The sequence below is a fragment of the Oncorhynchus keta genome, chromosome 35, assembly GCF_023373465.1.
Source record: "Oncorhynchus keta strain PuntledgeMale-10-30-2019 chromosome 35, Oket_V2, whole genome shotgun sequence".
NCBI lineage: Eukaryota > Metazoa > Chordata > Actinopteri > Salmoniformes > Salmonidae > Oncorhynchus > Oncorhynchus keta.
This window is the reverse complement of record NC_068455.1, coordinates 13040608-13057491: the sequence shown is the minus strand read 5'-3', so window position 1 is coordinate 13057491 and position 16884 is coordinate 13040608. Positions and strand designations below refer to the sequence as shown.

Below are 16884 nucleotides of genomic sequence, written 5' to 3'. Positions count from 1 at the left end.
GATAGGATAAGTAATCCTTCTCACCCCCCTTTTAAGATTTAGATGCACTATTGTAAAGTGACTGTTCCACTGGATGTCATAAGGTGAATGCACCAATTTGTAAGTCGCTCTGGATAAGAGCGTCTGCTAAATGACTTAAATGTTAAATGTAATGTTTTCTGTTTTTGAATTATGTTTACGTATGGAAATATACAGTTCAGCTATGCACTGTATCTATCAGGAATGGGGACAATTACATTTCAGCTCGGTAAATCCTTCCTGAATTGACTGAATTGAAATGGGAGTTTCTGTTTACTTCTTGAATTGACTGTATTGAATTGGAATTGACCCCAGCACTGGTATCTCTGTCAAAGACTGGGGCCTCTGAGGGTAAGGTGATCCCCATGGAGCAGCATCTCTACCAGGCTGTGTCAGCGACCTCCTCCTGGCTGGATGATGTAGAGAACACCCTGTTCTCTGGTCCTACGCTGCTGACGGAGAACGCTGAGACACAGCTACAAAACCAGGAGGTAGACCACTGCAACACTTAACATCCTTTTTCACAAAGCACACAACGTCTACTCTCTTAGTATTATGACATCTCAGAATGTGATCATGGTCTTTAGAAACAGCCAGCCGGTCCATAATCATCCTTGCCCTTTTGAGATGTTCAGATCTGAAGGATCTGTATAGATATAAGCAGTGTAGTGGTGGAGCTTCTGTATTGGGCAAAGGGGAAGGTTTAGGGAGCAAATAAAGACTCTTTCCAAGTCTTCCTCCATTCCTGTGTTTCACCTGGTGCCAGGGATGTTTGGTGATTCTGTCATCTCTGTTTCTTCCAGGCCTTAGGGAGGGATGTCAGTGAGGTCACTGGGGTGGTTAGACACAGTCGGGGTCTCCTAGGCCAACCTACAGGGCTGTGTGCGGAGGACCAGGTCCTGTTAGAGGACACACTGGACTGTCTGACAGAGAGGCTGCAAACTCTGGACTCTGCCCTGGAGCGACTCTGTGAACACATGAGGACTAGGATGCAGGAACTCACTGCCTACCAGGTATGTTAGGATCATAGTCCTTGGTTAGGATACTCTATATGTACATGTGGTGTACTTGTCTCTAGTCATTGTACTATTATGCAGGAACTTAGCCACAGACTAACAGGTTAGGTTACTGTACATGTGGTGTACTTGTCCCCTTTTGAGACAATTTCTGGACTCTGATCAAGCCTATTCTTGGGCTAAAAAGCTTGTTTAGTTGAAAGTGGTTTTAAGTCCAGGAATGGCCTTAAGCTGGGTCCAGGAAACTGTCATTAAGTGTTATATTACTATCTTACGTACTGTATCTCTGTATAAGCAATGCATTGAGTTTATCTTGTATTGGTTAATGCAGACGGAGTCACAGCTTGTCCTGGCTGATTTAACCGACACCAAGTGCCAGATCCTTCAGACGTTGGCGGGAGCCACGGACAGACCAGGATCCAAACAGCTTGAGGTGAGACATCAGGGGGTCATACGTACTCATGACAAGTCTTACAATGCATTATAACTGCAGGCTTTAATTTCCTCTCTTTAAGTTCTTCCCGCTCTTATTAAAGATAATAAAAATACATTTTATAAGATGCTAACCAGTCTTGGTTTTGTCTGGTAGGTCATAGCTGAGGCTGAGGAGGGTTTGAGAGAGTTTGAGCAGAGGATCACCCAGCTGAAAACAAGAGGAACAGAACTACAGGCAGAACAGATGTCCACCAATGAGATGCTCAAGCTACAGGTATCTGACCTCTCCATACAGACAGTTCACACACACAAAATACACACAGACAGACACACAGACACAAACACAAAATTATTCACCAATGTATTTTTACACACACAATGCATAAACATTAATTCATCATATTATACCTGTATGTCTTTTCCGCCTCCTCCTTCTTCTCCTTCTTCTTCTCCTCATCTACAGGATGCCTATGAGGAGTTGGTGATGACAGTGGGCTCGCGGCGTAGCAGCCTGAACCAGAACATGGCTCTGAAGGGGCAATATGAGAGGGCTCTGCAGGACCTGGCTGACCTGGTGGACACTGCTCAAGACAAGATGGCCGGCGACCAGAGGGTCAGCGCCAGCTCTGTGGAGGAAGTTCAGATTCTCCTTGACAAACACAAGGTAGACTTTAACCTTCCATAGAAGTAGATTTACAATAACGTAATACAATTAATAAAATACATCAAAGTATTTTACTATAAGTCAAAAAGCAATTTAAGACTACAGAATGTTAGGATCTCTGTGTGAATAGTGCAAAGTCCCAAACTCAAACTTTGGTCACCATGACCAAAGGCAATGACAGTAACCTCTGCTCCAAGAAAGCTGGCTGCCTCGGGGGAGCCTAGTTAACGCCATCTTCATTGCAGTATTGCTCAAGAGTGTTTTTCTCTCTCTCCAGGAGTTCTTCCAGAGTCTGGAGTCCCACATGATCCTGACGGAGACGTTCTTCAGGAAGATCAGTGGCCTGGTGGTTCCCAGAGAGAAGCAGGCTCTGGAGGAGATACTGACCCTGGCCCAGGGAGTCCTCAAACAGGCCCACAGGAGAGGGGTGGCGCTGGAGTACATACTGGAGGTAGGAGAGTTGTTGTAGTAGTAGTACTAAACTCAGCAAGAAAAGAAACGTCCTCTCAATGTCAACTGCTTTTATATTCAGCAAACTTAACGTGTAAATATTTGTATGAAAATAACAAGATTCAACAACTGAGACATAACCTGAACAAGTTCCACAGACATATGACTAACATTAATGGAATAATTTGTCCCTGAACAAAGGGGTGGTCAAAATCAAAAGTAACAGTCAGTATCTGGTGTGGCCACCAGCTGCATTAAGTACTGCAGTGCATCTCCTCATCATGGTTTTTGCTGTGAGATGTTACCTCACTCTTCCACCAAGGCACCTGCAAGTTCCCAGACATTTCTGGGGGGGATTGGCCCTGGCCCTCACCCTCCGATCCAACAGGTCTCAGACGTTCTCAATGGGATTGAGATCCGGGCTCTTCGCTGGCCATGGCAGAACACTGACATTCCTGTCTTGCAGGAAATCACCCACAGAATGAGCAGTATGGCTGGTGGCATTATCATGCTGGAGGGTCATGTCAGGATGAGCCTGCAGGACAGGTACCACATGAGGGAGGAGGATGTCTTCCCTGTAACACACAGTGTTGAGATTGCCTGCAATGACAACAAGCTCAGTCCGATGATGCTGTGACACACTGCCCCAGACCATGACGGACCCTCCACATCCAAATCGATCCCGCACCAGAGTACAGGGCTCGGTGTAATGCTCATTCCTTCGACGATAAACGCGAATCCGACCATCACCCTTGGTGAGACAAAACCGCGACTCGTCAGTGAAGAGCACTTTTTGCCAGTTCTGTCTGGCAGAGCGACAGTGGGTTTGTGCCCATAGGCGACGTTGTTGCCGTTGATGTCTGATGCCTGCCTTACAACAGGCCTACAAGCCCTCAGTCCCGTCTCTCTTAGTCTATTGCGGACAGTCTGAGCACTGACTGAGGGATTGTGCATTCCTGGTGTAACTCTGGCAGTTGTTGTTGCCATCCTGTACCTGTCCTGCAGGTGTGATGTTTGGATGTATCGATCCTGTGCAGGTGTTGTTACACGTGGTCTGCCACTGCGAGGATGATCAGCTCTCCGTCCTGTCTCCCTCTAGTGCTGTCTTAGGCATCTCACAGTACTGACATTGCAATTTATTGACCTGGCCACATCTGCAGTCCTCATGCCTCCTTGCAGCATGCCTAAGGCACGTTTACACAGATGAGCAGTGACCCTGGGCATCTTTCTTTTGGTGTTTTTCAGAGTCAATAGAAAGGCCTCTTTAGTGTCCTAAGTTTTCATAACTGTGACCTTAATTGCCTACCGTCTGTAAGCTGTTCCACAGGTGCATGTTCATTAATTGTTTATGGTTCATTAAACAAGCATGGGAAACACTGTTTAAACCCTTTACAATGAAGATCTGTGAAGTTATTTGGATTTTTACGAATTATCTTTGAAAGACATGGTCCTAAAAAAGGGACTACTGTAGTAGTAGTAGTAGTAGTGTTGTTCTATATGTACTGTAGTAGTAGTAGTACTATATGTACTGTACTAGTACTATATGTACTGTAGTATTAGTATATGTGTTGTAGTAGTAGTTCTATATGTACTGTAGTAGTAGTATATGTGTTGTAGTAGTAGTACTATATGTACTGTAGTAGTAGTATATGTCATACTTAAATCGATTGAATACCTTTTTCACACTACTGTGTTGGCCTGGTTACGGATCTGCCAGAGTTGCTGTAACCATGCTGGAAAGGACAATGTGAAAAGACAATATCCAGGCCAGCACAGTACGATTCTGTATATGTGTAACCCAAGTATAACGGAATTGCCTCTATACGTGTGTTTTCAGACTTGGAGCCGTCTGGTGCCGGACTACCAGGCTCTGTGTATGCAGTTGGAGGCAGTGGAGGGTAGCATCCCTACAGTGGGCCTGGTGGAGGAGACAGAGGAGAGCCTCACTGAGAGGAGTTCACTCTATCAGGTATAGTAGATCACTATCACCATGTTATGCAGTTATTACAGAAAGCCATTGGCACTTTCATATACTGTGTGTAACGTTTGAGCTAACAATTTACAGTGGCGTCATCATCTTAATCACGATTTTCCTAATAAATACCAGACAGAATACTGTAGAATAAAGTGATAACATAATTTATTTAAGTCATGTCCCCCATCTTGGTTTACCTCCTTCTCTCCATAGAGTCTGAAGGGCAGACTGATGGAGCACCAGCACAAGCTGAGCCAGGTGCTGGAGGAGGGGAAGAGGCTGCAGCTATCTGTGTGCTGTCCTGGCCTGGACACAAAGCTCACAGTGCTAGGGGAACACTGGCTCAGCAACACTGCCAAGGTCAACAAGGAGCTGCAGAGACTAGAGGCCATCCTCAAACATTGGACCAGGTTAGGGCTGAACCCCAAGGGATATTGTTTAGGGTGTGCTGTGTACTGGATGTGATGTAGACATGGGTTCAAATAGTATGCGTTTTCCTTCTAATACTTGAACCCAGGTCTGCACTGTATGTACTGTGAATATGTTGGGGGGGTTGAATATCACCCACTGAGCCTGTTTGTCTCCATGTGATGCCCAGGTATCAGAAGGAGTCATCAGAATTGATTCGCTGGCTGCAGTCTGCTCTAGAACGTCTGGACTTCTGGAACAATCAGGCAGTCGTAGTTCCACAGGAGATGGAGACCCGCAGGGACCATCTCTCTACCTTCCTGGTGAGTCAACATATCAAAAGAGTGGGTGATACCTTAGAGGAAGTGGATATTCGACTGGCAGATCTGGATCAAATGGTTAACGTTAGAGGTGAAGAGTAGGGTTAGGGTGAGAGGGGTTAGAGTAAAGGTTAAGTTTAGGCATAAGGGGTTTGAGAACCATCATCTGGAACCAGCTGTATACACAGCCTGATATTCAATGTGAAACTGACCGTTATACTATTCTCTGTTCACAGGACTTCTGTAAAGAGATGGAGTCGTGTTCATCTCTGAAGAATTCTGTGCTGACTGAGGGCAACCAGCTTCTGAGGCTGAAGAGGGTTGGAACTGCAGCCCTGCGGTCTGACCTGGCCCGCATAGACTCAGAGTGGACCCAACTACTTACACTCATCCCAGGGGTGCAGGAGAAGCTACACCAGGTACTAACACAGGCTTATCTGCACACACACACGCACGCGCGCGCGGGCGCAGTCGACCAAGCTGCTCACACGCATCCACACCTGTTGCTGACAGGTGTATAAAATCGAGCACACAGCCATGCAATCTTCATAGACAAACATTGGCAGTAGAATGGCATTATTGAAGAGCTCAGTGACTTTCAACTTGGCACCGTCATAGGATGCCACTTTTCGAATTAGTCAGTTCATCAAATTTCTGCCCTGCTAGAGCTGCCCCAGTCAACTGTAAGTGCTGTTATTGTGAAGTGGAAACGTCTAGGAGCAAAAACAGCTCTGCCGCGAAGTGGTAGGCCACACAAGCTCACAGAACTAACTGTCCAGGGCTGAAGTGTGTAGCGTGTAAAAATCATCCGTCCTCGGTTGCGACACCCACTACCAACTTCCAAACAGCCTCTGGAACCAACATCAGCACAATAACTATTCATCGGGAACTTCAGGAAGTGGGTTTCCATGGCCGAGCCTAAAATCGCCATTCACAATGCCAAGCGTTGGCTGGAGTAGTGTAAAACTCGCCGCCATTGGACTCTGGAGCAGTGGAAATGCGTTCTCTGGAGTGATGAATCACGTTTCACCATCTGGCAGTCCGATGGACGAATCTGGGTTTGGCGGATGCCGGGTGAAAGCTACCTGTCCCAATGTATAGTGCCAACTGTAAAGTTTGGTGGAGGAGGAATAGTGGTCTGGGGCTGTTTTTCATGGTTCGGGCTTGGCCCCTTAGTTACAGTGAAGGGAAATCTTAATGCTACAGCATACAATTTATTTTTTTATTTTTTTTAATTTCACCTTTATTTAACCAGGTAGGCTAGTTGAGAACAAGTTCTCATTTGCAACTGCGACCTGGCCAAGATAAAGCATAGCAGTGTGAACAGACAACACAGAGTTACACATGGAGTAAACAATTAGCAAGTCAATAACACAGTAGAAAAAAATGGGCAGTCTATATACAATGTGTGCAAAAGGCATGAGGAGGTAGGCGAATAATACAATTTTGCAGATTAACACTGGAGTGATAAATGATCAGATGGGCATGTACAGGTAGAGATATTGGTGTGCAAAAGAGCAGAAAAGTAAATAAATAAAAACAGTATAAAAACAGTATGGGAATGAGGTAGGTGAAAAAGGGTGAGCTATTTACCTATAGACTATGTACAACTGCAGCGATCGGTTAGCTGCTCGGATAGCTGATGTTTGAAGTTGGTGAGGGAGATAAAAGTCTCCAACTTCAAAGATTTTTGCAATTCGTTCCAGTCACAGGCAGCAGAGTACTGGAACGAAAGGCGGCCAAATGAGGTGTTGGCTTTAGGGATGATCAGTGAGATACACCTGCTGGAGCGCGTGCTACGGATGGGTGTTGCCATCGTGACCAGTGAACTGAGCTTTACCTAGCATGGACTTGTAAATGACCTGGAGCCAGTGGGTCTGGCGACGAATATGTAGTGAGGGCCAGCCGACTAGAGCATACAAGTCGCAGTGGTGGGTGGTATAAGGTGCTTTAGTGACAAAACGGATGGCACTGTGATAGACTGCATCCAGTTTGCTGAGTAGAGTGTTGGAAGCCATTTTATAGATGACATCGCCGAAGTCGAGGATCGGTAGGATAGTCAGTTTTACTAGGGTAAGCTTGGCAGCGTGAAGGAGGCTTTGTTGCGGAATAGAAAGCCGACTCTGGATTTGATTTTTGATTGGAGATGTTTGATGTGAGTCTGGAAGGAGAGTTTGCAGTCTAGCCAGACACCTAGGTACTTATAGATGTCCACATATTCAAGGTTGGAACCATCCAGGGTGGTGATGCTAGTCGGGCATGCGGGTGCAGGCAGCGATCGGTTGAAAAGCATGCATTTGGTTTTACTCGCGTTTAAGAGCAGTTGGAGGCCACGGAAGGAGTGCTGTATGGCATTGAAGCTCGTTTGAGGTTTGATAGCACAGTGTCCAATGACGGGCCGAAAGTATATAGAATGGTGTCGTCTGCGTAGACGTGGATCAGGGAATCGCCCGCAGCAAGAGCAACATCATTGATATATACAGAGAAAAGGGTCGGCCCGAGAATTGAACCCTGTGGCACCCCCATAGAGACTGCCAGAGGACCGGACAGCATGCCCTCTGATTTGACACACTGAACTCTGTCTGCAAAGTAATTGGTGAACCAGGCAAGGCAGTCATCCGAAAAACCGAGGCTGTTGAGTCTGCCGATAAGAATTTGGTGATTGACAGAGTCGAAAGCCTTGGCGAGGTCGATGAAGACGGCTGCACAGTACTGTCTTTTATCGATGGCGGTTATGATATCATTTAGTACCTTGAGTGTGGCTGAGGTGCACCCGTGACCGGCTCGGAAACCAGATTGCACAGCGGAGAAGGTACGGTGGGATTCGAGATGGTCAGTGACCTGTTTGTTGACTTGGCTTTCGAAGACCTTAGATAGGCAGGGCAGGATGGATATAGGTCTATAGCAGTTTGGGTCCAGGGTGTCTCCCCCTTTGAAGAGGGGGATGACTGCGGCAGCTTTCAATCCTTGGGGATCTCAGACGATATGAAAGAGAGGTTGAACAGGCTGGTAATAGGGGTTGCGACAATGGCGGCAGATAGTTTCAGAAATAGCGGGTCCAGATTGTCAAGCCCAGCTGATTTGTACGGGTCCAGGTTTTGCAGCTCTTTCAGAACATCTGCTATCTGGATTTGGGTAAAGGAGAACCTGGAGAGGCTTGGGTGAGGAACTACGGGGGGGCGGAGCTGTTGGCCGAGGTTGGAGTAGCCAGGCGGAAGGCATGGCCAGCCGTTGAGAAGTGCTTATTGAAGTTTTCGATAATCATGGATTTATCGGTGGAGACCGTGTTTCCTAGCCTCAGTGCAGTGGGCAGCTGGGAGGAGGTGCTCTTGTTCTCCATGGACTTCACAGTGTCCCAGAACTTTTTGGAGTTGGAGCTACAGGATGCAAACTTCTGCCTGAAGAAGCTGGCCTTAGCTTTCCTGACTGACTGCGTGTATTGGTTCCTGACTTCCTGAACAGTTGCATATCACGGGGCTATTCGATGCTATTGCAGTCCGCCACAGGATGTTTTTGTGCTGGTCGAGGGCAGTCAGGTCTGGAGTGAACCAAGGGCTGTATCTGTTCTTGGTTCTGCATTTTTTGAACGGAGCATGCTTATCCAAAATGGTGAGGAAGTTACTTTTAAAGAATGACCAGGCATCCTCAACTGACGGGATGAGGTCAATGTCCTTCCAGGATACACGGGCCAGGTCGATTAGAAAGGCCTGCTCACAGAAGTGTTTTAGGGAGCGTTTGACAGTGATGAGGGGTGGTCGTTTGACTGCGGCTCCGTGGCGGATACAGGCGATGAGGCAGTGATCGCTGAGATCCTGGTTGAAGACAGCGGAGGTATATTTGGAGGGCCAGTTGGTCAGGATGACGTCTATGAGGGTGCCCTTGTTTACAGAGTTAGGGTTGTACCTGGTGGGTTCCTTGATGATTTGCGTGAGATTGAGGGCATCTAGATTAGATTGTAGGACTGCCGGGGTGTTAAGCATATCCCAGTTTAGGTCACCTAACAGAACAAACTCTGAAGCTAGATGGGGGGCGATCAATTCACAAATGGTGTCATTTACATTTTAAAATATTTTAAACTTTGTGGCAACAGTTTGAGGAAGACCCTTTCCTGTTTCAGCATGACAATGCCCCCGTGCAGAAACAAGGTCCATACAGAAATGGTTTGTCGAGATTGGTGTGGAAGAACTTGGCTGGCCTGACTTCAACCCCATCGAACACCTTTGAGATGGATTGGAACACCGACTGCGAGACAGGCCTAATCGCCCAACATCAGTGGCCGACCTCACTAATGCTCTTGTGGCTGAATGGAAGCAAGTCCCCGCAGCAATGTTCCAACATCTAGTGGATAGCCTTCCCAGAACAGTGGAGGCTGTCAAAGCAGCAATGGGGGACCAAATCCATATTAATGCCCATGATTTTGGAATGAGATGTTTGACGAGGAGTTGTGTTTATTAGCCCGTTTCTTTTCCTCAGTTACAAATGGAGAAGTTGGCCTCTAGGCATGCCATCTCTGAGCTGGTCAACTGGATATCTCTGATGGAGAATGTGATTGGAGAGGACGAAGAGAACCTGAAAGGAGCAGTGGGGTCGACTGTCATCCAGGACTATCTACAGAAATACAAGGTAAGGAACAGAAAACTCACAGCTAGCACATTTGGTTCCTTGGAAGTTGTGGAAACATACCGTTTTGGTTTCTCATTGGTTCTGTGAACGAAGCCATAAGTTTCCTTAATGGTAAAACAGAACGTTTTTTAAACGTTCTGACAATGGAAGTGATAATTTTGCCTGTTCTAGGAGCGTACATTTTTAGGTTGCAGGTTCTGAGAACATTTTTACTATAGTTCCCTGAAAGTTTTCTTAGGGGGATTTATTAATGTTCTGAGAATGGAAATTCAAGGTTATTTGAAGGTAAATAAGTTGTATTCTGAGAACATTCTCTACATGTTGTGAATGTTTTTGAACAACATGTTAAGGTTAATTGGAGGTTTTTGAAGAACTTCCTTAAAACTTTCCCTGAATGTTTCCATAAGACTTTTAATAACACTGCTTAGTTTGGGTTAACAGTTTTGAACGCCAAGCACACATGGAAATTAATTTGCTTCTGCATTAATCATGCAAACACATTTCTTTATTTTATTGTGCCACAGTGTCAGTGAGATTTAACCCTATGATCTTCTGTTCTCTATCCATGGAATTAGCCCCCTGCACCACCAAGATTGCGCTATTATGCCATGTTTTTTTTTACTCATACAAAGCTGTTCATTTTAGTCTATTCGAACAGACCCCATTTCAGAGGAAGCAACACTCATTAAGATCAGGTGTCGCCAATTAGTGGTCACGGCCAACACACCTGAACACACTTAACAAGATAGAGGCTAGAGAGAGTTTTGTTGAGGCTGAAAACAAAATGTATGTTTTTAAATAACATTCTCAGAACGTTCTTTGAACGTTACTAATGTTTTCTTGAGGTTTTTATGGAAAGTTTTCTTAATGTTCTGAAAACATGACTTTAAGTAGAACCGTGAGGAAACCTGCAGAAAACTTACTGAAATTCCCGCTGAAGAACATTGTTTCTTAATGTTCTCTGAACGTTCTGAGAACATGAACTTAAATAGAACCACGTGGAAACCTGTAGGGAACATTAGGCTGAAGTACTCAAATTCCCACAGAAGAAAGCTGTTTCTTAACATTCTTGGAACTATTCGAGAATATTCCCAAAGTCAAACCATTTGGAGAACGTTCCTAGAACATCACCAAAAAATGTATTAAATGTAACAATGATTTGCTAAGAAAATTACATTTTTTTTTGTCATGTTCCTTAAATGTGTTGAGAATGTTCCAAAGCTAAGCGACTATCATACATCATTCATCATCATTCATTTCTCTCTTTATATTCACTCTAATAGATGAAGCAGGATACAAATGTCTGTTGGACAATAAAGTAATCTTCTTCTCCCTGGTCTCTCTCTCTCTCCTTCCCCAGGGCTTCAGAGTAGATGTGAGCTGTAAGCAGCTGACGGTGTATTTTGTGAACCAGTCTGTGCTCCAGATCAGTGATCAGGATGTGGAAAGCAGGCGCAGCGACCAGACAGACTTTGCCGAGAAGCTGGGAGTAATGAACCGACGCTGGCAGTTACTACAGGGACTCATCACGGAGAGGGTGAGAGAGAGAATAAACCACTTTCAACCTCAACTTAAAATGTCTACTTTCAACTTTATTTGTTAGAGAGGGAAATTAGTTGTGCAACAAGATCACACATAAGAGAATAAACATACATGTAGTCTGATGCATTATGGGTATTCCAGAGCAAGGTTAAACTTAAACCCCTGGCTATTACACCACAATCATATAAAAAAACAATCTCATATTAAAGCATATCTTTACGTATGACATCTCATTCACTGTGTGGCTCTTTGAATTATGTCAATGTAGAATTAATCTGCTTTCATTGTATTATATAATACAAACAAAGCCTGTTATGTGTTTCAGGGATTATTTCATTGTCTCAGTACATTATATGACTCTGTGCTGTTTTGCGTGGTCAGGTCCAGTTCCTGGAGACTCTGCTGGAGGCCTGGTTGAACTATGAGAACAACATACAGGGCCTGAAGACCTGGCTGCTCACTCAGGAGGGGAGGCTGAAGAGGAAACCCAGGATAGAGGACCTAACCTCCGTACAGAACGCTCTCAATGACTGCCAGGTAGGAACATTCGCTGCACTTTGTATTGATTTATTAGATAAATCTTATCTTGTTTTTGCTCATTTACAGTATATTATGTCTTTGGGTTTCAATTTGGATGTGCATTTTTTAAAATTAAGAATCTTGATCTTTGTCATGTTGATTGTAACCGCTCTCTGCTCCCTGATAGTAGTTTAACTACTAAATAAGTAGTTGCTCTGCTCTCTCTTTCCACTGCTTCTGCAGGAGATGGAGGAGAAGGTGAAGGAGAAGGAGGGTGAGGTGGAGCGGGTGGAGGAGCAGGCCTGTGCCCTCATCCAGAACAAAACCGACGAGGCCTGCGCTGTCGTCATGGAGACGCTCCAAGCTGTCAATCACACATGGGCTAACCTGGACCACCTGGTAGGCGGAGCTATTTTATGGAGTGTAAATAATCTATTATTGGTCTGTGAGTTGTATGAGAGGTGTGATAATCACAGATGTAGCCCACTAAGTACCCCATACTCACCTATAACCGCACACTCAGCTACTGCCCCATTATAACTACCTTTCACTCACTATGATGATCCCCTGTTGCAGAAGAACACTAAACACAACTGCAAAATGTATTAAGCTCCGTGGACTACTTTTTAAGTGTAAACCCCTATTCTTCTACTTTTTAAGTGTAAACCCTATTCTTCTACTTTTTAAGTGTAAACCCCTATTGTTCTACTTTTTAAGTGTAAACCCCTATTGTTCTACTTTTGTTCTATTGTTCTACTTTTTAAGTGTAAACCCTATTGTTCTATTGTTCTACTTTTAAGTGTAAACCCTATTGTTCTACTTTTTGTTCTATTGTTCTACTTTTTAAGTGTAAAAACTTTTTAAGTGTAAACCCTATTGTTCTACTTTTTAAGTGTAAACCCTATTGTTCTACTTTTTGTTCTATTGTTCTTTTTAAGTGTAAACCCTATTGTTCTACTTTTTAAGTTAAACCCTATTGTTCTTTTTAAGTGTAAACCCTACTTTTATTAAACCCTATTGTTCTACTTTTTAAGTGTAAACCCTATTGTTCTACTTTTTAAGTGTAAACCCTATTGTTCTACTTTTTAAGTGTAAACCCCTATTGTTCTACTTTTTAAGTGTAAACCCCTATTGTTCTACTTTTTAAGTGTAAACCCTATTGTTCTACTTTTTAAGTGTAAACCCTATTGTTCTACTTTTTAAGTGTAAACCCTATTGTTCTACTTTTTAAGTGTAAACCCCTATTGTTCTACTTTTTAAGTGTAAACCCTATTGTTCTACTTTTTAAGTGTAAACCCCTATTGTTCTACTTTTTAAGTGTAACCCCTATTGTTCTACTTTTTAAGTGTAAACCCCTATTGTTCTACTTTTTAAGTGTAAACCCTATTGTTCTACTTTTTAAGTGTAAACCCTATTGTTCTACTTTTTAAGTGTAAATTGTTCTACTTTTTGTAAACCCTATTGTTCTACTTTTTAAGTGTAAACCCTATTGTTCTACTTTTTAAGTGTAAACCCTATTGTTCTTTTTAAGTGTAAACCCCTATTCTTCTATTGTTCTACTTTTAAGTGTAAACCCTATTTTTAAGTGTAAACCCTATTGTTCTACTTTTTAAGTGTAAACCCTATTGTTCTACTTTTTAAGTGTAAACCCCTATTGTTCTATTGTTCTTTTTAAGTGTAAACCCCTATTGTTCTACTTTTTAAACCCTATTGTTCTACTTTTTAAGTGTAAACCCTATTGTTCTACTACTTTTTTTAAGTGTAAACCCCCCCTTTTTAAGTGTAAATTGTTCTACTTTTTAAGTGTAACCCCTATTGTTCTACTATTTTTAAGTGTAAACCCTATTGTTCTAAACCCTATTGTTCTTTTAAGTGTAAACCCCTATTGTTCTACTTTTTAAGTGTAAACCCCTATTGTTCTACTTTTTAAGTGTAACCCCCTATTGTTCTACTTTTTAAGTGTAAACCCCTATTGTTCTACTCCGTCTCTGCTCCACGCCAGATCGGCCAGCTGAAGATCAGCCTTGTGTCAGTGCTGGACCAGTGGAGTCTGTACAAGTTGTCCTCAGAGGAGATGAATGGCTACCTGATGGAGGGGAGGTACTCTGTGTCCCGTTTCCGCCTCCTCACCGGCTCTCTGGAGGCTGTACAGCTACAGGTGGAGAGTCTCCAGGTAATACCAGTATGAACAGGCTTTTACAAATGTATTTTTGTCTACCCTGTAGCCCAACACTTCTACATCTTTGAGGGGGAGTGGAGGAGTGCACACTTCGGGAGGAATTTGGGCTAATGTGTTTGTGACTTGTGTTGTGTAGAGCCTACAGGAGGAACTGGAGAAGCAGGAGGGCAGTCTGAGGAAGTTTGGCTCTGTGACACACCAGCTGCTGAATGAGTGCCACCCGTCTGTGTCCGACTCCCTCAACAATACCCTGAAGGACGTCAACGCTAGGTTTGTTTGTTTATTTGAATCACTTTAAGACCACAATGGGGGCATATCTTCCAGCAGTCCATGAGTGGGTGAGAACCATGACTTTTAAGTCTTCTGGTCTCAGGCAAGGTCATGTGATCATCGTTCCAAACCACCTGTGTTGTGCTCAGGTGGAGCAATCTCATCCATGATCAGTTGATCCAACAACAATAAGATTTTATTGATCCATTGATCCAAGATGTGGATCATCAATGTATGTTGTGTCCAGGTGGAGCAGTCTCCTGGAAGAGATCTCAGAGCGTCTGAAGAGCAGCAAAGCCCTGCTACAGCTGTGGCAGCACTACAAGGAGCTGTATGGAAAGAGTAGCTCCAGTGTCCAGCTACAAGAGGAGCAGGCTGACCGACTCCTGGAGACCGCCTGCACCAAGGACATCACAGACGAGGAGGTCTCCACCTGGATCCAAGACTGCAGCGTGAGTAGGAATGGTGTTGGAATGACCGTTTTACACACGCACAGGACTCAGCATGGAGCTATATACTGTCAACCCCTATTAAGGCCTTTTTGCTAATATGGCCCACTATGAAAATAATTGTTGGAACACTTGAACCAGATGCATGTTTCAGGGTTCAATGCGCTAAGTTTTCAGTCAACAATGATCCTTGTCAGAAAACTAAATGACATTTGGTCATATTGCTTTGTGATAATAGATGTGTTCTGTTTTGGTGTATGGTGGTGTTTCTCCAGGAGTTGCTTCGTGCCCAGGCTCCAGTGAAGGCATCTCTACAGGTTATTCAGGAGCTAGGAGATCAGCTGAAGCAACAGGTGGACACCTCCACAGCATCCGCCGTCCAGTCAGACCACCTCTCTCTGACCCAGCGCCTGGCCACTGTGGAGCACGCCCTCAGCAGACAGCTCACTACACTACAGGTACAGGGGGACTATAGGACGTGATTCACCTGATATATTTTACCAGTTGCTTACTATATGATCCCAAAGACCTTGAGACATTAGTGTCTCATGCTACTGAGATCTTCTAAAGAATGTACTTTTCAGTTGCTTCATTGGCCATTGGTTCATGCCTTTTGACCAGGGATCCCCTGAACAATGTATGTATGTCTTAATGGGATATAATAAAGGATAATTGAATAAATACATCTCTTGTTTTCCTGCAGACGGGAGTCCAGGACTATGAGACCTTCAGTGAGCAGCTGGGTTCCTTAGGTCGCTGGATGGTGGAGGGAGAAGAGGCTCTGAAGATCCAGGATCCCAACAGTTCTTCTGACCTGTCCATCATACAGGACCGAATGGAGGAACTCAAGGCAAGTCACTGTGATCTACAGTATCTAGCCACAATACTTTATATGACTGACTTCTCAATTAATTTCCTTGTTTCCTTTTCTCATCTTCACTGATTGGAAAATATTTGACAGGTGAAAACAATATGGTGGAAACTCATTAGGCTAGCCTTTACATGGTCCGTTCTTTCAAATCAGAGCAATGAAGAAGACGAAACAAGGAGAGGGTGGATTGTTAGACAATTGAGAAAGAGGCAGTGTCTCAAGGAAGTGTTGATGTTACTGAGAGACTGCTGTTCTGTGCTGTTCCCCCTACAGAGACAGATCTTGAGATTCAGTAGCATGGCTCATGACCTGGAGCGTCTCAACGAGCTGGGCTACAGGCTTCCTCTCAACGACATGGAGATCAAACGCATGCAGAACCTTAACCGTAGCTGGTCTGCAGCCAACGCCCAAACCACTGAGAGGTTCAGGTAAGTTCATGAAAAACTTTGATCACATGATATAACTTCAAAAACTTTTCTCAAAGAGATTAAGATTGGCTCAGTAAATAATTTGATGACATTGGGCAGGTATTTTGACTGTATCCTTAACTAGAATTTTCTTTCCCATTGACGTCAATTAATGATTTAAGCGAAAGTCCGAATTGCTCCCCATATTTCAACTCTGAATTATTTGACTCTTGAGTTATTTCAATGACTTGGTTTTTGGGTCTGATATTTTCGGTTGTTGGTCTCTCCTCAGCAAACTGCAGTCATTCCTGCTCCAGCAGCAGACGTTCCTGGAGAAGTGTGAGACGTGGATGGAGTTCCTGGTACAGACAGAGAAGAAGCTGGCCGTGGAGATCTCTGGCAACTACCAGAGTCTGATGGAGCAGCAGAGAGCGCACAAAGTAGGTGGTATAATTACATAATTTCAACCAGCTTTGCCTGCTGGGATTTGGGACGTTTGGATTCCATAGAGTCATCATGACTGCTATAATGCAATAATTACTGTTATGTCACTTCCCAAGATGCTCTTACTCTGATCTGAAATCTGAATGTGTTTTCTCCACAGCTATTTCAGGCTGAGATGTTCAGCCGTCAGCAGATCCTCCACTCTATAATCAGTGATGGCCAGAGGATGCTGGCGCAGGGACAGGTGGATGACAGGTACAGTACACTGCCTCATTGTGTAAAGTGTGTTGATAC

The 16884-nt window shown here is 44.1% G+C and overlaps 1 protein-coding gene across 13 annotated transcripts in view; it reads left to right on the top strand.

The window, feature by feature from the left end:
* The window catches only part of LOC118369045 (nesprin-1-like), a 95586-nt gene that overhangs the window by 47755 nt on the left and 30947 nt on the right, over nt 1–16884 (top strand). For all 13 annotated transcript variants that reach the window (XM_052496584.1, XM_052496582.1, XM_052496590.1 and 10 more), the window contains 22 exons: nt 354–509; nt 822–1031; nt 1366–1467; nt 1624–1743; nt 1933–2133; nt 2411–2584; nt 4421–4552; nt 4772–4968; nt 5157–5289; nt 5523–5705; nt 9760–9909; nt 11270–11446; nt 11833–11988; nt 12214–12369; nt 13973–14143; nt 14286–14419; nt 14667–14871; nt 15144–15326; nt 15572–15718; nt 16013–16167; nt 16439–16586; nt 16751–16845. In XM_052496584.1, coding sequence (XP_052352544.1) covers nt 354–509; nt 822–1031; nt 1366–1467; nt 1624–1743; nt 1933–2133; nt 2411–2584; nt 4421–4552; nt 4772–4968; nt 5157–5289; nt 5523–5705; nt 9760–9909; nt 11270–11446; nt 11833–11988; nt 12214–12369; nt 13973–14143; nt 14286–14419; nt 14667–14871; nt 15144–15326; nt 15572–15718; nt 16013–16167; nt 16439–16586; nt 16751–16845 — 3485 coding nt within the window. The remainder of the gene's footprint in view (nt 1–353; nt 510–821; nt 1032–1365; nt 1468–1623; nt 1744–1932; nt 2134–2410; nt 2585–4420; nt 4553–4771; nt 4969–5156; nt 5290–5522; nt 5706–9759; nt 9910–11269; nt 11447–11832; nt 11989–12213; nt 12370–13972; nt 14144–14285; nt 14420–14666; nt 14872–15143; nt 15327–15571; nt 15719–16012; nt 16168–16438; nt 16587–16750; nt 16846–16884) is intronic.